Here is a 24,466-nt window from a genome sequence, read left to right as displayed (position 1 = left end):
CACTCACCTAAAGGATTATTAGGAACACCTGTTCAGTTTCTGTTAATGCAATCATCTAATCAACAACATGGCAGTTGCTTCAATGCATTTAGGGGTGTGGTCCTGGTCAAGACAATCTCCTGAACTCCAAACTGAATGTCAGAATGGGAAAGAAAGTTGATTTAAGCAATTTTGAGCGTGGCATGGTTGTTGGTGCCAGACGGGCCGGTCTGAGTATTTCACAATCTGCTCAGTTACTGGGATTTTCACGCACAACCATTTCTAGGGTTTACAAAGAATGGTGTGAAAAGGAAAAACATCCAGTATGCGGCAGTCCTGTGGGCTGAAAATGCCTTGTTGATGCTAGAGGTCAGAGAAGAATGGGCCGACTGATTCAAGCTGATAGAAGAGCAACTTTGCCTGAAATAAACACTCGTTACAACCGAGGTATGCAGCAAAGAATTTGTGAAGCCACATCACGCACAACCTTGAGGCGGATGGGCTACAACAGCAGAAGACCCCACCGGGTACCACTCATCTCCACTACAAATAGGAAAAAGAGGCTACAATTTGCAAGAGCTCACCAAAATTGGACAGTTGAAGACTGGAAAAATGTTGCCTGGTCTGATGAGTCTCGATTTCTGTTGAGACATTCAGATGGTAGAGTCAGAATTTGGCGTAAACAGAATGAGAACATGGATCCATCATGCCTTGTTACCACTGTGCAGGCTGGTGGTGGTGGTGTAATGGTGTGGGGGATGTTTTCTTGGCACACTTTAGGCCCCTTAGTGCCAATTGGGCATCGTTTAAATGCCACGGCCTACCTGAGCATTGTTTCTGACCATGTCCATCCCTTTATGGCCACCATGTACCCATCCTCTGATGGCTACTTCCAGCAGGATAATGCACCTTGTCACAAAACTAGAATCATTTCAAATTGGTTTCTTGAACATGACAATGAGTTCACTGTACTAAAATGGCCCCCACAGTCACCAGATCTCAACCCAATAGAGCATCTTTGGGATGTGGTGGAACGGGAGCTTCGTGCCCTGGATGTGCATCCCACAAATCTCCATCAACTGCAAGATGCTATCCTATCAATATGGGCCAACATTTCTAAAGAATGCTTTCAGCACCTTGCTGAATCAATGCCATGTAGAATTAAGGCAGTTCTGAAGGTGAAAGGGGGTCAAACACAGTATTAGTATGGTGTTCCTAATAATCCTTTAGGTGAGTGTGTGTGTATATATATATATATATATATATATATATATATATATATATATATATATATATATATATATATATATATATATATAATTGTTTTTTTATATTTAAAGATAACTATGTATAATTATTTCATCATTATATATTGAATTATTTTTATATGAGGGGCTTTCTCATCAAATATTTGTATATGCGATTAATCGCGATTAATAAATCGGGACACCATGTAATTAATTCGATTAAAAATTTTAATCGATTGACAGCTCTATTAATAATACGTGAAATGAAAATATTATTATCAATCTATCTTTAATATAAATATTAAATAAGTAAGGTTCTCTCAGGATGTAATTTGTTCAATTTTAATTTTTTATGTAACTAATGAGTTAATGAGTATTGACTTGAACTCTTAAACTAATAGTTCACTCAAAAATGAAATCTCTGTAATCAATTACTCACCTTCATGTTGTTGCAAACCTGTATGATTTTCTTTCTTCTGTGGACCTTAAAAGAGCTGTGGGAGAATGTTAGCTTCAGTCACCATTAACTTTTATTATGCACACTGAAACAGCAATGTGATAGATTGTGAGCAGACTTACAAAGCAATAGCTCACATGCGATTGGCTAGGAGTTACCCAGCGAATGATGTGATGATGTACAGCTGCTAGTCTTTCCGCTAGAATTACGCTGCACTTCCATTTCTCAGCTAAATTTTAAAATGAATAAAATAGTGCGGAATTTCCCCACATTATGAACGCTGAACATGCGGGATTGATTAAATTTGTGAGCAATACCCGCATCGACGCCAAATTTCATGCCCTGATAATAATATCATAATAATAATGGTTATTATTACTATAATAACAAGTACAGTGAATGGTGACTGAGACATACTGCCTAACATATCTTTTTGTGTTCTACGAAGGAGGCAAACTCAGACTTGAGGGTGAATAATGAAAGAAATTTCATTTTTGGGTTGACTGCCCTTTAACTACCAGTTAAAGTTTTGTTGAAGTTATCTGCCAAGAACAAGATACAGATAAACTTTTGCAATAAATTTTTTTGTTATTAAATAATTTTAATGTTACTAATATACAGTATATATATATATATATATATATATATATATATATATATATATATATATACACAGGGTTGGGAGGGTTACTTTTGAAATGTATTCCACTACAGATTACAGAATACATGCTGTAAAATGTAATTTATAACGGATTCCGTTAGATTACTCAAGGTCAGTAATGTATTCTAAATACTTTGGATTACTTATTCAGCACTGGTTGACTATAAAAACTCTGCCAGTATAGTAAGACAAAATACACCTGTTAAAAATATATTCTCTGAAAAACCTGAATATATTATGCAGTGTTGTTTCTAAAACAAGATTAATCAAATTGATCTTGTTTTAAGAATTTTTTGATATTTTTACAGGAAAATAATACAAAAATTATTATCAAGAATATGATTTTTGCCCTGCGATGGACTGGCGACCTGTCCAGGGTGTCCCCCGCCTTTCGCCCAATGTTAGCTGGGATAGGCTCCAGCCCCCCGCGACCCTGTACACAGGATAAGCGGTTGACGATGGATGGATGGATGGATGATTTTTGCCCTAATATCAAAGATCTTACTAGAACAAAGGAAATTATGATCTTAAGTAATTTTTCTTGATAAATAAATATGATCACGCCTGTTGCATTTTAGCTTAGTGTAAAGCTGACATTTTACACAAGGTGTATTTCTATTTCTGCTACTCCAAACTTACTTCAAACATGCTTCTTTGTCAACACTGTTCAAATTAACTTTGGATCGCATCATTTATATATGTAAATGTTTTCTATCTGAAAGGACTAAATATTAAATCAAACAAATGTCAATAAAATTCAAAGTAATCTCTTCAGTAATCAAAATACTTTTTCAATGTATCTGTATTGTAATTACCAATGATTTAAAAGTACTAATTACCAATGATTGTACTTGTAGTGGAATTCAGTTACTTATAATTTGTATTTTAAATGCATATTCCCATTACATGTATTTCGTTACTCCTCAACCCTGTATGTATGTATGTATGTATATATATATATATTGCAAGAGCTGAATTCTGTAGGAAGCACGGATTTATGTGAGAAATAAAGTAAATAAAGAAATAAAGTATCTAATATAGAGATGTCTCTCTATCTAACAAAATATCTAATAATTTGGGGTTTTAGTTAATCTTGTACTAAAATACAGGATTAAACACTATCTTAACCAAATTACTCTCTTTTTTTCATTATCCCCAAAAACAAATCATAATATGGAGTTTATAATTTTATCAGTTCTTCATAAATATTCAGTTTTGACTGTGACATACTATACAGCAGTTTTTAATCAAACGTGTGTGCTTGTTTTCAAATTGTTATGAGAAGGATTTGAAATAAAAAATAAAAAACACCTACAGTAGCATGTAATAACTTGTCTTTGAAGTAAAATTTTCAATGGGGATTTAAATTAAGCTCCTATCAGCTGTAGGATTGTAGTCTGTTGTGGGTAACCTTTTAAAACAGCAACCTTGTGGCCTCAGAGGGCTGATATATTCCATAATGAGTGTGTGAGATCATGTAGCCAGCTCCAGCCCTTTGAATCACATCTCCCCAGGCAATAATAGAAAAGACAGATTCAGAATAGACCTTTTTCACACTCCGGGTTTCGGAAGAAGGACGTAAACGTTTGCAGGGTAAACTTTGACAGTGGTGAATGGGAGTGAATGGGAGACCACAGCAAATATTATTTTCACTTACCAATTTGCTCCAAGAACAAAAGGAGATATCCACTATTACATTTGAATGACTTTCAAGAAGAAAAAAAAATAGACAGCTGAGGACTAAGACAGTCAGATGGGAGAAGCCAAATTTACGGTCATTCTCTCAGCAGCTGTATTCGAAACCCCCTCGCAGCTTTAGGACGTTTATTTTTGTATTTTTTATTATTGATTCCAGGGTAATATAACACAAAGCATAATGTTATAAACATACACTCAATATTAAAAAAAAAATTATCATACAAAATGTAGCTACATTTACACTGCTAAATAAGGCAGAAACGCAGTCTGTGAAAAAGATCTATTACGCCAGTGGAAAAGGAGGTACACGTTTTTGCCTAGTTGTTTAAAAAAACAGGCACTGCAATTAATGTAAACCTTCCAGAAGGGAAGAGCCACCGTTTACAAGCAAAAATATTTTCCTGAAAGAATATGGTCCTGATGTGCCAAGAAATAGTAGCTACAACAATTTTTATAGTACACTGTTTGACAAATCATTGTCTTAATGTTTAAAATAGTTTGAAGATTATACAGGGCTCACAGTTAGACAGACAGAAAATCAGACAGACAGACAAAAAGTACGAGTCAGACAGAATATTGTGTTACTAAGTGGTTGCTTAGGTCGACTGAGTAGTTGCTAGGTCATTTCTAGGGTCTTCTAGCTGGTTTCTATTTCTAGGGTTTGGCTGTTTGTTAGGCTTTTCTAGGGTGTTCTTGCTGATTGCTAGCCTAGGCATTGCTGTAGTGTTATAGCTAGTTGCTAGACATGTATGTGTGAGTTTTGACAGTTGGAGTTTGAAGAGTCTTGGCCTGTTTGAACATTCCATCAGTGTAAATCTTTGGGATTTTTTGGGTCTTGGATTGTCTACTACAGAGAAACTGTATAAGGAGTTACAATTGATACATTTAGTCTTGAGCTATGTCCCAAATGACACACTATACACTATGCACTTACAAATTTTACTGTGCACATGTAGTGCATGAATTTCAAAGTATCGTCTCAAGTGGAACACTTAACTTTTTTTTTGCCGTTTAACAGATGACGGATGGAAGGTCAATATTCCAGTGCATTTTAAGTACTGGGTTTAGGAGGTTTAGCCTCTTCTGAGCCACTGGGGGTCAAGGTACTACACAAGCACTGTGCTGTTAAACTGGGTGACAAATTAGTTTGGCTATTATACAGAAAACAATATGTATGAGATGAGATTTTCATTTTCTAAATCACTCCATATAATTGAGGGAGAGGATGGAAAGCTGACAGAGAATGAAAACAATGAAAACTACCCTCTTTCTATCTCTCTGTCTCTCAATAGGAATTGGGTGCTTCTGTGTTTCCTCAGGCTGTTGGATTGAAATCTCCATCTCTAATATGACATACATTTTTAATTAAAGGGCCCAGATCCCAATCAGGTTCCTGAGTGTTAGCCGACACATTTATTTCTCTCACTCTCTTCAACAGACTTCATCTGCTCATGCTGGGAGATTTCTCCTTCTGTTACATGATTCAAATCTGAAAACGTCTCTGCCCTCAGAACAAATTATTTGTGTTGCACATGTCCGAGTAAAGTCAGAGTCTTTAAACAATCAAGTCTGAATTGAGTCCAAGTCCAAAAGGGGCCGAGTCGGACTCAAGACCGAGTCCATAACAGACAGAGTCTGAGTCAATTCTGAATTAATCTGTTCATGAATCTGAATTAAAATTGTAACTCAAAATCAATATTTTAAGCTTATTTTTAACTTCACAACTAAGAAAAACAGTTTGTCAATATAAATGTAACAAAAACACCTATGTTGCATTTCATATACATTTTATGTTTAGTATCCTGCTGAACAAATTTCAAAGTGGTTACAGAATGAAAGCATTTGCTTTAGATGTATTGCGTTCTGTTGACATTTCAATTATTTGTTGCTTTTCCCCCTCCACTCAAACGTACTTTAAATTGAAAGCTGCATTAGTCATTACAACCAGAGTTATTATTATTTCAAATTAAATTTAGTTTCATTTAAAATTATCCCTACCTAAAGAAATAATTGTCTATACTAAGATTTCTTTCGGAATCTTTTTTATCTATCTGCCGACTGATTTGGGAAAATACATACTGTACAAATTAGTCAACACAGTTGTAATTAGCACTCGCTGAGAAGTTACGTTTCACGATCTGACTGCAAATGCTACATCCAAAATACTGGAAAAGCCCACTGATAATATTAGGGCTATGTCATCACAGACATGATTTTCTTGTTAATTTGCAGGAAACCGCACAATGCAGGGCTGTTCTGCGTGCTGCTCGTGAAAAAAAAAAATTGAGGTCTTCTTTAACCGCAAAAAAACATGGAGAATAATAATTTTGAGTCATAAATTTAACAGAATTGTCCTTCAAATGTGTCAGAGATAGAGGCTTAAAAAAGACATGCATAAGTTATCCGGTGGTTTACAATAAAATAATATAAAATATACACTCAAAATAAAAACGTCATAACAAACTAAATTCAACTTTTAACATGAAGTTTAGCTTCATACACAAACTCTGTCATCAAATAATCCATTTATTTTATAGTCTATTATTAAATTATAAACAAAACATTTCACTCCCCAAAATATCCTAATATTTTATTGTGCATGGTTGAATGTTGTGAATGGTGGATAAATGCTGTAAAAGAATGTATTTTAAGCAGCTCGTCAATGCTTTGAAAATAGTCAGTCAATAATAAATAGGTGCTGTTTATCTGTTTAGAGTTGCTGTCTGCTTTAGCAATAATGACACCCCCTCACCCCACCCCCCCACAGTTAATTCATCAAGCTATTATGGACCAGTTCAAGTTGAGAACACTGCGTGGACCACAAAATACTACAGAAGCCTACATGTGTAGATACATTACGCCTTAAAAGAGTTAATATCCAATATTAATACTAATTTTACGTATTTTTATATGCTGTTTTTAGTAAATTGTGAGAGACATAATGTGGGTGTCTTGACTCAATTAAGTTTTTGATTTTAAGTTTTTAACCATGATGAAACCACAATGTGAGCATCGTCTTGGCTGCACAAACACCACACGCAATTTTATTAGTTGTCATGTCCCTCTGACTCGAGTCCGAGTCCAAACTCGTGAACCCCAACACTACTAATTATTCCACACCAAGGCAAGAAGTGTGAGGGAGGAGAACAAAAGGGGAGAGAAAGGTAATTTCACAAGAAACAAGTTGCTTGTCTCTTAATGAATAATTATTTATGCCAGCTTCAAGGAGGTCACGAGTGCCCAATAAGCAGACCCTTACTCTGCTAGAACAATCCACCCACTACAGGCCAGGCCACCTCGCCTTTGTCTATGTTTTCTTCCTTTACCTTTTTTTACACAGCTTATCTCACTTAAAGTGACCATCTCAAATTATATTAATGGGTACTGTTCAGCAATGCACACAACAAATTCTGTATTCATGGAAATACAGCCAATCGGGCTGGGTATAGAGAGAAAAAGTTGGAATGAGCAAGACAGTAGTGAGGGGTAACAATTGGTAATGCTGTCCTAGTCCATGTGATTGGGGGAGCCCAATAAGTTTGTAAAAGTGTTTCCCAATGCTGTTCCTGAAGTTCCGTTGATAGACTGTCTGATTCCTTTCTAAATATCTGTTTGTTTAGCATGTTATTTTGACATGAATGTTGTACAGTTGATAATGTAGCATGGCCAGTAATGTCTCTTGTATGCAATGCAAGGCTCTTTTGTATGGAATGCATAGCGATATTGCTCTGAAAGACGAAAGGCAGAGGGTGACACATTAGCACATTACTGTAATAATGTTTGTGGCTTTTGTTTAAGTTTATCATTAAAATATTATTTATATTGCCAAGCCGGTTCTCGCCTCCTCCTTGCCGTTTATATCCCTTTATCCCATTCGGAGGATTGATTAGCCTGATAAGTAACTTTTTAATTAATTTAGTTACTTTTTTAATAGTAACATAATATTACAAAGAGTTACTTTTAAAAGTCTTGATCCCAACACTGATGTACACTCACTGAGCACTTTATTATGAACAATGTTATCTTCTGCTGTTGTAGCCCACCGCTTCAAGGTTCACTGGATGTTTTTTGTTTTTGGCACCGTTCTGTGTAAACTGTAGAAACTGTTGTGCGTGAAAATCCCAGGAGATCAGCAGTTACAGAAAACCCCAAATCACCCTGTATGGCACCAACAATCATGCCACATTTGAAATCGAAGAGATCAAACTTTTTTCCCCATTCTCATGGTTGATATGAACATTAATTGAAGCTCCTGACAAGTATTTGTGCTTAAAAATTTTTGGTGATAAATTCAAAGAGACAAAAACTTTGATAATACAGTGGAACTGCCATCTTCTCTTGAGCCATTTCCTAGTTACAGTAGTAAATAGCTGCAGCTTGTACTCACATTGATTATGCAATTGCACCACAGTTCGGACCCAAATCATAATAATAGGACAGAGACTAATGGGGCAGGGGAGCGGGGAGGTATTAAACTCAGTTTTGAAACAAGCGAGAAAGCACCCCAACACATCTGATTCAACCCTTCATCACATTACTAGAGGCTCCATGACCTGAATTGGGTGTGTCGAATAAGGGAGACATTCAAAATGTGCAGTGCTGGGTTTACTCCAGCACCAGGATTGTTAAGCACTGATCTACAGAACTCATTTGGCATGGGGTAGATGGGGTCCATCCAGTTTTAACCCAGGCCATGTGGATTTGAATGATGACTCTGGTAATGAGGTAAGAAGAAGTAGAGTGACATAGGGGCAGTGTGGGGTAGGGAAGTAGGGGTACAAGACAGGCTGATGGGAGGGATTTGATACTATTTGATCTTCATAAACACCATCCTAAACTACATCTGTTCTCCCTCCCTCCCTCCCTTCTTCCACGACTGAGAGCACAGCTGATGTGCAGAGTATTGGGATTCTCCATACCACTATAGGACAGGCTCTAACAGGTGGTTTAGATCTCATCTAATTGACCCTATTTTCACTTGCTGGGATCATTCATGGAACACACTGAGAATCAGAGCTAGAGAGAGCAGAAAAACTGGGGCTGAAAGAAAAAGAAACTGTTGAACTGATTCCTTTGATAAATTATCTAGTACCAAAGTGATGTCTGGCTATCATTTGACACTTGAAGTGATCACATTTCAAAGTAAAATAATGGAGTGCCGTTTCTCTAATGTTCTACACCATTCAGAATAATCTGAAAAATACTAAGCAAATTTATCTACATCTGCCAATAACTGTAATGCTTTGGCGATTAAAATAAGTGGTCATTCTACCACTGTTTACCAACAGCCTTGTCATTTGATAGTGTACAATTTAGAGTAAATACTGTAAGTATTCCTTTAAATTCATATATATATATATATTAGGGCTGTCGATTTAACGCGTTAATAACGTGCGATTAATTTGACAAAAAATAACGCAATTAATCGCAATGCTTTCCTGAGAAATGCAAGCTTGTAGTACCACCTGTTTACTCCAGAGGGCAGTAAGTGAAATTTCAGCTGTGTGAGCAACACACAGTTTATTCCATGAACAAAACATTAACAACCCTTCAGCGGACAGTAACATGCGTTACGTTCTTGCGTTCAAAACCCTTGAAGGAGCGCAAATGCGAACTAAGGGATCTCAAGATGTGTTTAAAGATTGAGTATTAAACTATATTTAACTTGACACAGTGACCTAAACATTTTATTTTAATGACGCAACACACCCAATACGCGACACAAGCATGTCTGACGCAGGTCGTATGGACTTTACCTCACAAATATTTAATTACCAACAAGGTTAAGGAGGTGTCCTTTAAACTGTTACACCGTTTTTACCCAGTCAATCTTTATTTAAGAACCATGCTCCCTGAAATAGATCCACTTTGCTCCTTCAGTAATGTTGTAGATGAATCTGCCCCTCACCTTTTTTGGGAATGTGTCCACGCTGCGGAATTTTGGAAAAAATTTAGTTTGTTTGTACGTACCTCTATTTTAACTAGTTTGTCTTTGCTTTATAAAGACGTTTTATTTGGTTTTCACAGTTTTGATAACTTAAGTTAATATTTTCTGATTAATCTGTTTATTTTTCTTGTCAAGTTTTTTATAAAGCCCCTATTTGCACTTTTTTGTAAAGACTTGAAATATTATTGAAATACTCTTTGTACCTCCAATAACTCCAAAGCATTGAAAAGCATTGCACTATGTAATGAAAATAATGTCTTGGCATTATTGTAAAATATATCTGTAGTATTGTGTACTATGTATACCCCTGGCTTGTTTCTAAATAAAATTAAAAAATGTCTGACGCAGGTGTACATTGACAGGTCCTTAAACAAGCCCTCATAATAAATCTCCAACTGATTGACAAATTCACTTGTGAAATGGATTGCTGTGAACTGTGTGTCAATGATTGACTTATGATCAATAATATGGTAGTAAACAATACATTGTACTCTAATGCCACTTTTTGAATGGTCTTATCAATGATTAACTCTTCTGCCATAAGAATGTAATGCATTTTAATTATCTGAATATTTTTTTATTATATATATATATAATTGTTAAATATTTAAAGATAAATATGTATCATTATTTCATCGTTATATATTGAATTATTGTTATATGAGGGGCTTTCTCAGCAAATATTTGTATATGCGATTAATCGCGATTAATTAATCGGGACACCATGTAATTCATTACCAAAACCAAAAATTTAATCGATTGACACCCCTAATATATATATATATCAGCATTATTTACGCCTTTGGCCACCCTGCTCTCTAGAAAAATCCATATTAACAGATCACTAATGTTTACAATGGCGGCATCCAAAAGCTGCAAAATGCTGCCTTTGAAGGCTGTATATGGAGGTAGGATGAAAATAAGGTGCCTTTCAAAGTGTTCTATTGTTCTGATTTGGGGGCTGGACTATCTCTTTGTTTGACCGATGGCAGGGAGGACATATTCAGAAAAAAAAGGGATATTTTTGCAATTCCGTTTGGTGGCTCTATAGTGTCGCAGGAGTAATATACTTCAGCTTTAACAACTAATATATTTGTAATATAAGGATATATTACATATAATATATTTAAGGAATTAAAAATTAAGTGGGCACCATGGGGGGATCATAAGAAAAGCATTACACTATTTGCATCCAGCCTTGACGTTTTTACCAACAGATGCCTATGTCACACCCTAATGATGTCAGCAGACATCTTTTTCACAGCCTGATGAGGTCATTGTAATGCTCTGATAGTACAATAACCATCTGTCTGCTCCCACAGATGGTGACAGATGTCTGTTCTTCAAATAAACTAGATGTGGCACTGCATCCATGAAGAAACCCATGTTTGTTCCTATCTACAAATCTGTCTCTGCAAACTTTTTGAAGTCCAAAACCTTCTCAGACACAAACAAATTTGTCTACCAGGGTCTGAAATGTACTTTTTACCCCACCAGCCAAGGTGGGTGGTAGATGAAAACATTTCTTACAAGCCAATTTTTTATTTATTTATTTTTTATTTTTATTGCAATTTACAAGTGGATTTCACAAACATGAGAGACAAATAAACAATAGATTTTTTTTTTTTAATAATTGTATTGTTATTGTTACTTATTAAATATTGAATAGCCAGATAGTCTTATTTTCAGATTATCCACTTACTACAACAAAAACTCTATTTGTATTTTAAATTATATCACTATGGTCATATGAACGAGTGAGTCTCATGAGCCTTAAGTACACATAACACAGTAACAGTTCTTGGTTTACTTGTAGTGAGTAAATTAATTTGGTCAGCTCCAACTGATTCATAAGTCTTTCGGATTCAATAAAAAGAACGGGTTCAAAAGAATCATTTGTTTGGGAATTGGTCTACATGTAAAATTATTTTACAAGCTGACACAAACTGATAGAAAGGTAAAAGCACCTGCCAGAGTGGCATGTGATGCTGCGAATTTCACCAGCCAAATTGAAAATTGGTGTGAATTTTGGACCGTGCTGTCTTCCTTTCCAAGTTATCCTTTCATAATCATTCCAGCAGATTGTTGAGAGTTAATTGAAAACTGATTGTTCTTCATATTGATTAAAATCCACACTGGAGGTAAAACTTTAAGCATAATTTCAATATATATTTTTAATCAGGTGACCTTTGAGTGATGAAGTTGCTCAAAGAAAGATGGAAGAAGCCTTTGATTTGAAGCTAATTATTTTCCTTAGTGCATGGAAATGTAAAAACAGACTTGTGAGATGACTTGCCAACACATTTTCAGAAACCATGTCATCTTAATTTATTCATATAATACATATTTTTTTATGTAAAACAGCTTATAACAATAGTCTAGAATTAATATATTATCAGAATAATGTATATGAATCGACACTTTTATTCCTTTAACTATCCCTTAGATACACGTGGTACTTCTGTCTGCTTATTTGACTATCTATTTGTGAGGAAATGTGTCAGATAGAAATTGTAAAATGTTATTCTGTTACTCTCGTGATTATATTGTAATAAATGAGCTGCATGTGAAGTTTGCGCTTTTCTGACAACAATATTTATATTTTAAATGGTGGTTGTCTCAAGCAGATGGTTTTATCTTTGGCCTGAGTCATACTCTTCACAAGTATGTGAACGCAGATGCTTCCTTTGCTATGCAAACATACTTTCATGCATTGTTGCGTTCCTTTTTGTCAGAGTGCAATTCATAACGCAACACAAGTACAAGTTGCATTCTCAGGTCAACAACTATCATGGTGTTGCAACAGTTTAAAGAAACTCTTGCTGAGAAAGTTAGATCTTATACACATGTTTATATATATATATACCTGAATAATAACCAGTCCGGTTTAATGGTCTACACATTTAAAGGTGCACTCAGTAACTTTTGTCTTTGTGTCTTCTTGGACACTGACACCTAGCGGTTTGGATGCAGCATCATTTAAAATCAATAGTTTTCCGTTTCAGATGCTGTTGTAGAAATATTTTATGCACAGTCAGTCAATTACTTTAATCAATGAATGAAAGTGTCAAAAAACAGGACGGTTACTGAGATTAAGCGAGTAGAATTCAGCTGGTCATGTGATTCTAACATGGCAGCCCCCATGTGCAGACCCTCTCCATGCAGAATAAAACAGCTTTTATAAGATTACTGATATGACTGGACTCTTCATTTTAAAGTGAGTGGTCATGATTTCCTACATACATTACAAAATTACAATTAATGTCTTTAGGAGTTAAACTTTTATAATGAGGAAAAAAGAAGAGTGCATTTTCAAAGGTAGCTCTATCTTGATTATTGAGGCTTGTTCCCACCACATAATGCAAAAGCACACATTAAATACAGTACGTATGACGTGACCGCATTCTTGCAATTTGTTGCCCAAGAATTTGCATTTGCGTACTTGCGTTTAGAACTTTTCTGGCCAGTCGTGACCTTAATCACTACTGATGATTGAGACTGGCAAAAAGGACAACTACAAAATCCACCTGTTGCCTTTTATGCTTAGAATAACGTAAGCTTGGTCACTAACCTAATCCTCTTCATTTGTCTCAATTAAGCATTCCTTAAATATTTATGTAAGTGCATTTAACAGAGAGGTAATTAAAAGAGTTAACACCCGTTTTGAGTGTTGACTTAATAATCTGTGCATAGAAGCAGTGCTATTTAAGTGGTCTCATGCATTTTTCTGGCTTTGATTGTTATCTCCAAAGGGGAAATCCTGCTTGTGAGTGCCATGTCAATGATGCCCATCTCTGGAGTGGAGGTGGGCGGGGAACCTACATGGGCTGCACCAAGGGTCAGCCGGGCCGTGCTTATGCATAAATTCAACAGTGTTTAACATACCAAACAGGCAGACTGTTGGATGTCCTCAGTAGGGTTATGTGTGTGAGTTACTATTCTTTATCCTTCCCTTTGGTACTGTGGTTTTGCCTTTCAGAAATCTCTGCGATTTGTTTGTTTTTCAGTGAGTGTTGTCTCAAGATGAGCTGCAAGTTAATCTAAAGGACATTTCTCAGAATTTACTTGTATGGTAGGTCTGGCTAGACGAGGCAGCAGACCGTGAGGGGAGGGAGAGGCCTTGTTCAACAGGTTGAACCACAACATACATTTATTTTAAAGAAATTGAAATCAAGCAACTCTAGACTTGTGTTTCAACAACATTAGATTTGAACACAGACAGGCTTGAACCCACATCCTGTTGATTTCATCTGAATCACTTCGGGTCTATTCTTTACTTTCTATAAACTAGACCCCCAATGCCCCCCAATCAGTATTGTCTCAGCAAACTAAATGGGTTTAAAAGAGGAAGACAAAATCTGCTTTTACCCATATTGATCATTGTACATGCTTTTGTAAGGGTGTGAATGTGTTTGTTATTTTACAATTTTCATGTATGCCAAAACCAAACCTTACTATGTACGCCGACAGATGAACAGGAGCTAGATTTTAATATTGCCATTTAGTTCATTTTCCCTCATGACTGTGTAGAAAGTGGACAGCTTGCTCCGAAAAATGACATCTTGTAACTGTATTAATTTAATGAGCTTGTAATGAGAACGATGCTGGGCCAATATCATCAGCATAAACATGTTTAACGAGGTAATTGCCTGCAATAAGCCCTTGACTGCGTGACATTTTTCTGTGGAGTAATCACTTAAATCATCACAAAAGGGGGTGAAAAGATTTTAACTTGTGTTAGACGATTGATGCCATAAGCACTTAAAGTAATTGTATTATTTTAGTTAAATTAGAGGTTTTACAGATTTATTCAGTTTACAGATTTGTTCAGGTCATGCACACACTACAGCTAAATGTTGTCACTCCTCTTCTGAGTGTGTTTTCTGTACAAACAGATTTTATTATGTACATGAGTGACAACCACATTCTACAACCGAGTTCACACCAGAAAAATCCAGGTAGTGACAAGAGCATTTACATTAAATCTGCATAGTGTATACAGTACCGAAATGAACAACTAGTCGGTAATGCTTAGATGCCACTCTCTTTTGGACACTGACAGCTCGTCTGAAGTTTGGTGCTAGAAAATCACAGTAACAGCGAAATTACAACAGAAGTAACAACAGAAAATGTTGACACTAGTCTGTCTTTTTAAACTAAAGTTTCTCCCACCAGTCCTGCAGTCTGGGGGCAATCCATACAGATACAGTTCAGAGAAGGCACGCCATTCAAAATACAGCGGCTGTCTCGATGGCAGGCAGGGCTGGACTGGGAAGAGAAATCGGCCCTGGAATTTACATAACTGGCCCAAAAGTTGAGTGGGGGGGGGGGGTTGTATTGCTGTCCTTCTATGCATATCGCAGCGCCGTTTTTGTGGTCCGTTCTGCATAACGCGGCGGCTCATTTTAGCTTATCACGTTTCAAGGCCAACCCACCAACCCGCTCGATTCTCCCGATGGCCAGTCTGCCCCTGATCAGCCCCTAAGTGCGGCGGCCCACCGGGACAATGCCAGATTACCAGTCCAGCCCTGATGGCAGGATACTAATGGCTGCCAAGACAGTATGTCTCTGGTCGATAATATTACTTAGGTCAAAAATAGAGAACATCAAATTGGTTACACCGTTTGCATTCATGTTTCTTGTTTACAGCAGTGAGATGCCAAAACTTTCCGGTAGCTATGGTTATCACTGTCAACCATTGCGATTTCAGGAGTGACTCCTGTATTCTGTACACACACAGAATGACAATTTAGGGATTCACTTTTGTATTTAAATCCAGTTGTCATTCCCAAAATTTTGCAGTGTATATACATAGCCAGATGAGATGTTTATATCCTGCACATTCATAAGCATCAGTTACTGATCAGTGTATTATCTCCACTTCACGCTGCTAAATTTAGCTTATGGCACAGGGCACACATTTACAGAAAGCTCCAGAGTTTAACTGAACAAATGCTTGAAGGCTTTATTAAAGCAGGCCCTTAGTTTCAATAAAGCAGTTGAAAATTAAAGTTCATTATTAATGTGCTCTACATGTCTATTAATAATAACTGCATAATAGTGTTTAAAAAGGGATAATTCATGGATTGCTCCATAACTTATCACTGTCACACACCAAATGAATTACCCACGAAGCCCTATTGAGACATACAGAAGTGTAAACCATTTTTTCGCATCTGCCTCTCCCTCAGGATTTAAGTAATGCGGCAAATAAATGATCAAATGCTGTGAGCTAAAAAGGATAATTATATTATTAGTGTCTTGCTGATGTAAAGTATGGTTATATATCTAAAGGTATGTACTGACAGCACTCTTCATGTGACAGGGGGCAACCCGTGTACAGTATTTTAATGCATTTTACGAGTCTGCTGTTTTCATTCTACGTGAGGTTTTTTCTTTGCAATTATCTCACTTTTTTATATTACAAAGTGACAAATATTGCCTTTGTTAAAAACCACTGCAGTTGAGATTGTGATGTTTCCTTATTAAAGTTTGACATGCCCAGTATTAGTAATGTTATCTCTCTTTTGCCTCCAAGATAGGACAGACCTCTATCAAATCCAGACTTGGTTTTCAGATATAACCTTATTAAGTTATATAACAGATATGACCTTATTAAATTTCCTCTCACTGGCAGCCCCTCTCAGTTAATTACAAATAGGTGTTCTGTAATTAATAAAGGGAAGATTTGTCATGATTATTAGTTGTCCACTCCCTTCTGAATGACTCTGAAATGGACAAAAGTAGTCAATGCGAGGCTTTATAGCATAAAACTGGATTTACTCTAATGCTACATACTATCAACAGTCACTGAATATGGCATAATTAAAATCCACAAATAAACCAATGCTTGTTTGTTGTTTAATTACAAAATCAGATTTTTTTCCCCTTTTAATTACAGCATGTATCGCTGCCAAATACAAGAGGATTAAAAGTTGACAAAGAAGTCATGAATTATTCCAGTTACACTGTGAATAATTGTAACACAGAGGTTGCTAGAGGGGTATTACATTTAGACTGCATTTGTTAAGCTATAACACCCTCACAGCAGGTGCATGACAAACAGGAAGCTGTACACAACCCATGCTCCAAAGTTAAGCTATACAGACACCCCTGGCATGTGTCATTTACCTCAGCTGAGGAAAGTGTCACTCCTACAGGAATTAATTTGAGTTTTTTGTTTTTTTGAGCCATGTGGATTTTGATCGCAACTAAAATAAGTGTTGAGGTTAAAAAAAAGTGTTGGTCAAAAAACTTATTTGCAAAATCACCTATTCAAGCATCTTAAATTAGTCAGTCCAATCGAGCCTCACTTTCTGCAGATAATTTACTTTAGATAGGCTAGTTCACCCAAAACAAACATTCATCATTTACCCACCTGCATGTCGTTAGAAACTATTTTTTTCAATGAGTTATTTAGCAAAATGTTCCAACTTCTTCTCTTTTCCAGACAACAAACTGGCCGTTAAGCTCGACTTTCTTTTGGCATATTAAAATATAAATACATGTAAAAGGTCGGGATTTGAACGCCGGTCCCTTCGCACTCGGAAGAAAAACTATACCAAGTCAATATTATCTTTTAATATTTAGTACTAACCAAAGGTTTTGAGTTGTGTGGGATTTTTCTACTCACCGAAGGCACCAAGTGATCCAGGACAGTCACTGGTGCCCCAAAACTGCATGACGCATTTTGCCCCACTTACTTTTCTCACTATATATATCACATAGCACAAAAAGCATGGGACCCTTTGCGAACCGTGACGTTCAAGAAACAATCATTACGCGCTGGCGCGGCTCCATTTAGAGCTCGCGCCTTAAAACTCCCGCCCTCAAGTGTGAAGTGGACGCTTGAAGGCGCGAGCGCACGGCGGGAAGACAGCGTCCATCCCTTGGCGCGCAGGTTACGGGCAGGTATGACTACATGAAACGCAGCCATTCACAGATACCCCGGTTAATTAAACACAGTACTGTAAGGTAATATCGCAACTTAGACCTTATATCACACCCCTCCCCGCTCACCAAGCACGCTATCCCGATGAGGAGCAGGATGAAGCTGTGGTCGGAGCGCATCTCGTCTCCTTGTATCGACTGCTCTCCGTTCAAGAAAACGCGGTTCCTCCGGTACCGTATCCAAAAGAGCCGAGACCCGGTCCCATTTCCAACAACAACAACTCTCCTCTAGTGGAATCCCATCTGCTGTCTGTCACGGGAAATTCCCGCTACTTGGAGCGGGTCACATACAATGTGTGTGGAAACTGACAGAACATTTCATCTCTGCGATGAGACGAAAGCGTACACTTTACTCCATTTATTGTTCGTTTGTGAGGGAAATCATCTCCGTTATCCGCGCTTTTGTGTGTTTGTGACGGTTAGGATCCGGATCCAAGTGCGCGAGCCTGACCTGAGAACAAACTCCTCGTGCGTGGCAAGTATCAGTACATGCAGACTGGCAGCGGGGCTCCTACACGCACTGACGCTTTAAACCTCTCTCTCTCTCTCTCTCTCTCTCTCTCTCTCTCTCTCTCTCTCTCTCTCTCTCTCTCTCTCTCTCTCTCTCTCTCTCTCTCTCGTGTCAGAGCCCACAATCTTCCTTATTCATTCTTTCCCTCCCCCCCAGAGCTTTCTGTCCTCTTCTTACTTTTATACATACACTTCTTCCTTCACTTTGCCCACTCCCTTCTACTGTTTTCTTGACAAAAGCTAAAGCTGCTGGATGTTTGCCTGATTTCACAATATGGTATTTGAATGCAATGGTATTTTTAGATTTACAATTAAGGTTAAGAGCTATGATTGGTTGATAAGGTAAGTTATTCCAGAAACATTGTGCTAAGGGCAGGAGAGTCACAGGTAAGGTTATTAAACCTGATGCCAGAGTTTCCCCACCACAAGGCATATCGGTCTATCTGTGCTGATGCACCACAGTCCATGCAGTAATAATTCGGCCCTTCCTTCATGATCCTAGGTACTCTACCCTCCACCTAACTGGTAACTGGCCCTGGGAGATCCCTACTGTGCGTATTGAGATGGAATTTGTTTAGCTTTATTGATTTGAAACCGCCCGGTATCCTCTGCCTCGCTATGCAAGTCTATTATGAAATCCATTTCTCAATTGAGAACACTTGGTTCAATGCCACACTGTTTTCATTAGCCATAATTTATTCTTTTTCTAACCAGATGTGACAGTTTCCTTCTTTTTATATGTCATTTCTGCTCCCCCTATCTCTCTTTTTCTCTCTTTCAATCTTTGTTGTGTTTCTCTGTTACTCTGCTCCTTGATCTTTGTGTCTCTCCTGGGTTTCGATTAGAGCATTTGACCCAATGACTCTCACCACCCCTCCACCAAGCCAACACACTCCCACTTAATCATTCATACACTCACACACACTGTTCAGACACTCAGTATTATTATTTGAGAGGGGATGTACAGTGACCTCACAGGGTCAAAGGTCGCTGGTCAATTGCCATGGGGCACACTCAGAGGACATTACAGGGCCACAACAGAATGATTAGAAAGTAATTTCTACCTCAAAATATGCTTATTACAAAAGCAGACCTTCAAATGGAGAGGGATAAAAATGTGTCTGGGTGAATCATGAATCCTTTCAAGAACCTGTCCAGGTAAAATAAATTAGAAATAATATATTGCTAAAAGAAAATTATTTTATTTTCATGGCAATTAAGTCCCCATCCCTATTCTTATCACTGTAATGCAGATACACATAATTAAATATTACTTAGATTGTAACATAACACCATTGAGAATAGATTAATTTCGAATCATCCCTCATTTTCTTTAAAAAAAGCCTAATTCTGGGATTCAGTGAAACTCTTACAATGGAAGTGAATGGGGACAATCCATAAACATTAAAATACTCACTTTTACAAAAGTATAGCCTCAAGATGTAAGCAATTTGCATGTTAAGATGGTTTTAGTTTGATAAAGTCACTTACTAACCTTTTCTGTGTAAAGTTATAGCCAATTTTACAACTTTGCTGCCATGATGACATAAACACTGTAAAAACAACATTTTAAACAACTTTACAGGTCAAATAATAAACAAGTTTTAACAGAAGAAATCATGTAAATGTTTTTTTATTTTTTATTATAAGCTTCAAATTTCTGACTTTAAAACCTCCAAAAATTGGCCCCATTCAATTCCATTGTGTCTCGCTGTAACCTAAATTTATTTTATTTTTTTTTAAAGAAAAGGAGGGACGAGTTGAAATACATTTTTATGGTAATCAATATTATGCCACAAATGGTGTCGATTGAGCTTAACTTGTATTGAACCCAGAATATTCCTTTAATGTTCATAAAATAGATTTTACTTTCTTTATGCAAAACATTTATTTATTTACTTTGTGTGTGTGTGTGTGTGTGTGTGTGTGTGTGTGTGTGTGTGTGTGTGTGTGTGTGTGTGTGTGTGTGTGATTTTGGTGTGAAATGTGACATGGACATGTTCTATGTGATCAACTGAATCTTGTTTGCTGTACTCAGACGAAATTCTGCCTAAAGATGTTGCAACCTATGTGTGTGTATTTTTATGTCTGTGTGAAAAGAGATTTTATCTCTGTTTCTGTATGTATGCCTGCATTAGCGCATGGATCAGGACTGAGGGCATTAGTGGCATTAGTGGCATTATCTTGTTTCACAACACTAATGTCATTTGAGTGTGTTGTGTAGGAAACAGTGGATAATCCAATGAGGAGGAACTCTGCCTGTGAGCTATGAACTTAAGAAAGATCTTTAGCTCTCTCTAGTGTTGGTTTTTCTTATTACAGCCATTCTGAAGAATCACATTTATGTACCGAATGCAGCTTTTTTTGTTTAAATGCACCTCTTAATAAAACTGGTTTAAGACCGGCTTACAATACAAGGCACTATGAAGTCTATGTAATAAGCAACACAACACCATACATATATATACAACACCATACATATACAACACCATACATATATATATATATATAATTAATTACATGGTGTCCCAATTAATTAATCACGATTAATCGCATATACAAATATTTGCTGAGAAAGCACCTCATATAACGATAATTCAATATATAATAATGAAATAATTATACAGTTATCTTTAAATATTTAAAAATTATAGATATAAAAATAAAAATATTCAGATAATTAAAATGCATTACATTCTTGTGGCAGAAGAGTTAATCATTAATAAGAAAATAAAAAAAGTGGCTTTAGAATACAATGTATTGTTTACTACCATATTATTGATCATAAGTCAATCACTGGCATACAGTTCACAGCAATCCATTTCACAAGTTAATTTGTCAATCAGTTGGTGATTTATTATGAGGGCTTGTTTAAGGACCCGTCAATTTACACCTGCGTCAGTCATGCTTGGGTAGCGTCTCACGTGCGTTGTGTCATAAACATAAAATGTTTAGGTCACTGTGTCAAGTAAGATATAGTTTAATACTTAGAACACATCTTGAGATCCCTTAGTTTGGATTCGCACTCCATCAAGTGTTTTGAACGCAAGAACTTGATGCATGTTTGTGTTGTTCTGCTGCTCAGGGGTGTTATTCTTCACTATATAAACTGTGCATTGCCACGCAGCTGAAGTTTCACTTACTCCCCTCTGGAGTAAGCAGGTGGTATTACAAGCTTGCATTTCTCAGGAATCTTCCATATTACAGTCCGGTGGCATTGCGATTAATGGCGTACATTTTTTTAACGCGTTATTTTTAGTTAAATTAATCTTACTGAATTAACACGTTAAATCGACAGCCCTAATATATATATATATATATATATATATATATATATATATATATATATATATATATATATATATATAAATCTGTACAGATGTACAGATTTTGCTTTTATGGAACGAAATAGGTACTTTTATTCACCAACGTAGCATTCAGCTGATCACAATGTATAATCAGGACATTAATAACATAAATATTACTATTAAAATTTGAAAAACTTAAACCACTTCAGAGAGTTCTCATCCAAAAACATCCACATGCAGCAATGACAGCTTTTCGGATCCTTGGTATTCCAGCTGTCAGTTTGTCCAGATACTTCCTGGAGCACTTACCATAGATGTCTTGTCGGGCACTTTTCGCACACCTTACAGTCTGGCTGATCCCACAAAAGCTCAATGGGGTTTAGATCATAACACTCTTTTCCAATTATCTGTTGTCCAATGTCTGTTTCTTTGCCCACTCTAACCTTTTCTTTTTGTTTTTCTGTTTCAAAAGTGGCTTTTTCTTTGCAATTCTTCCCATTAAGGCCTGCACCTCTGAGTCTTCTCTTTACTGTTGTACATGAAACTGGTGTTGAACGGGTAAAATTCAATTAAGCTGTCAGTTGAGGACATATGAGGCGTCTATTTCTCAAACTAGAGACTCCTTTGTCTTTTGAAGACTGTAGTGTACACATTGTATGAAATCAGTCCTCAAAAAAATTATTCACTTATGAGTTTCTAGAGAAAACATCTTTGACCTAATATTAACCTTAAGTCATGCCAGTCTATTGCATACTGTTGCAACTAAAAAAAAACACAAAGAAAATGTTTAGCTTCATTTAATGAACCAAAAAGCTTTCAGCAGTTTTGATATGATGCAAGTGATTTTCTAGTACTGAATTAGCAATTTAGCATGATTACTCAAGGATAAGGTGTTGGAGTGATGGCTGCTGGAAATGGGGTCTAGATTTGATGAAAAATGACTTTTTTTCATATAGTGATGGTGCTGTTTTTTACATCAGTCATGTCCTGACTATACTTTGTGATCAGTTGAATGACACATTTGTGATTTTCCAGTTTCCTTCTGAAACATTATTCCAAACTTTTGGCTGCCAGTGTATATATATATATATATATATATATATAATTAAGAGACCACTGCAAATTTATCAGTTTCTCTGGATTTACTATTTATGGGTATGTGTTTTCGTAAAATGAAAGCTGTGATTGAAAATCAGGGTTATTCCACCAAATATTGATTTCTGAACACTTTCTAAGTTAAAACATTAGTACTGAGTTGTTTACAAATGAATATGAACTTGTTTTCTTTGAATTATTCGAGGTCAGAAAACACTACGTCTTTTTTGTTATTTTGACCAGTTGTCATTTTCTGAAAATAAATGCTCTAAATAACAATATTTTATTTGGATATTGGGAGAAATGTTGTCAGTACTTTATAGAATAAAACAAAAATTTTCATTTTACTAAAACACATACCTATAAATAGTAAATCCATAGAAACTGATAATTTTGCAGTGGTCTCTTAATTTTTTCCAGAGCTATATACATATTTATAACTCTCTGGCCACTTTATTAGGTACACCTGTACATCTGCTTATTCATGCAATCACCTAATCAGCCTATTGTGTGGCAGCAGTAAAAATCATGGAGATATGGGTCAGGAGCTCACATCAACCATCAGAATGGGGAAAAATTGTGATCCAGTGATTTAGTCTGTGGCATGATTGTTGGTGCCAGACGGACTGGCTTGAGTATTTCTGTAACTGCTTATCTCCTGGGATTTTCATGCACAACAATGTCTAGAGTGTAAAAGAAGTGGCACAAAAAACAACCAGTGAGAGGCAGTTCTGCAGATGAAAATGCCTTGTTGATGAGATAGGTCAATGAAAAATGGCCAGACTCGTTCAAGCTGACAGAAAGGCACCTGTAACTCAGATAACCACTCTCTACAATTGTAGTGAGCAGAATAGCATCTCGGAATGCACAACATGTCGAACCTTGAGGCGTATGGGCTACAACAGCAGAAGACCCACTTATGTCAGCCAAGAACAAAAAACTTAGGCTGGAGTTGGCCTAGCATTTGTGTACCTCAGCAGGTATACAGATACAGTTTTGGTGTGCGTGCACCCACTCAGCCTCAGTTTCCTGTTCTAAGTTGACAGTAGTGGAACCCAGAGAGGTCTTCTGCTACTGTATAGCCCATCCGCCTCAATGTTTGACTTGTTGTATGTTCAGAAATGCTTTTCTGCATAGAACTGTTATAATGTATGGTTATTTGGGTTAATGTCACATTCCTGTCAGTTTGTACCAGTCTGGCCTTTCTCCTCTGACCTCTGTCGTTAACAAGCCATTTTCGCCCACAAAACTGCTGCTAGTTTGATTTTTTTTTTGTTTTTCACACAATTCTATTTACACTCTAGAGACTGTTGTGTGTGAAAGTCCCAGAAGATCAGCAGTTACAGAAATACTCAAACCAGCCCATCTGGCACCAACAATCATGCCACTGAGTCTAAATCCCTGAGATCAAAAATGTTCCCCATTATGATGATTGATGTGAATATTAACGGAAGCTTCAGTCCCATATCTGAATTAATTTATATATTACACTGCTGCCACATGATTAGCTGATTAGATAATCACATGAATAAGTAGATTTACAGATGTACCTAATAAAGTGGCTGGTGAGTGTATGTCAATAGGAAATATACATTTTAGACTCCCAGACATTTG

General features: G+C 36.6%; 1 protein-coding gene across 1 annotated transcript in view; it reads right to left on the bottom strand.

The window, feature by feature from the left end:
* LOC127652592 (neurexophilin-1-like) overlaps window positions 1-18,402 on the bottom strand; it is a 49,749-nt gene extending 31,347 nt beyond the window's left edge. The window contains exon 1 of the mRNA XM_052138821.1: window positions 18,009-18,402. Coding sequence (XP_051994781.1) covers window positions 18,009-18,059 — 51 coding nt within the window. The 5' untranslated portion in view covers window positions 18,060-18,402. The remainder of the gene's footprint in view (window positions 1-18,008) is intronic.
* Window positions 18,403-24,466: the final 6,064 nt, after the last annotated feature.

Source organism: Xyrauchen texanus, chromosome 12 (genome assembly GCF_025860055.1).
Source record: "Xyrauchen texanus isolate HMW12.3.18 chromosome 12, RBS_HiC_50CHRs, whole genome shotgun sequence".
Classification (NCBI taxonomy): Eukaryota; Metazoa; Chordata; class Actinopteri; order Cypriniformes; family Catostomidae; genus Xyrauchen; species Xyrauchen texanus.
This window is presented reverse-complemented; position numbering and strand designations above follow the sequence as displayed.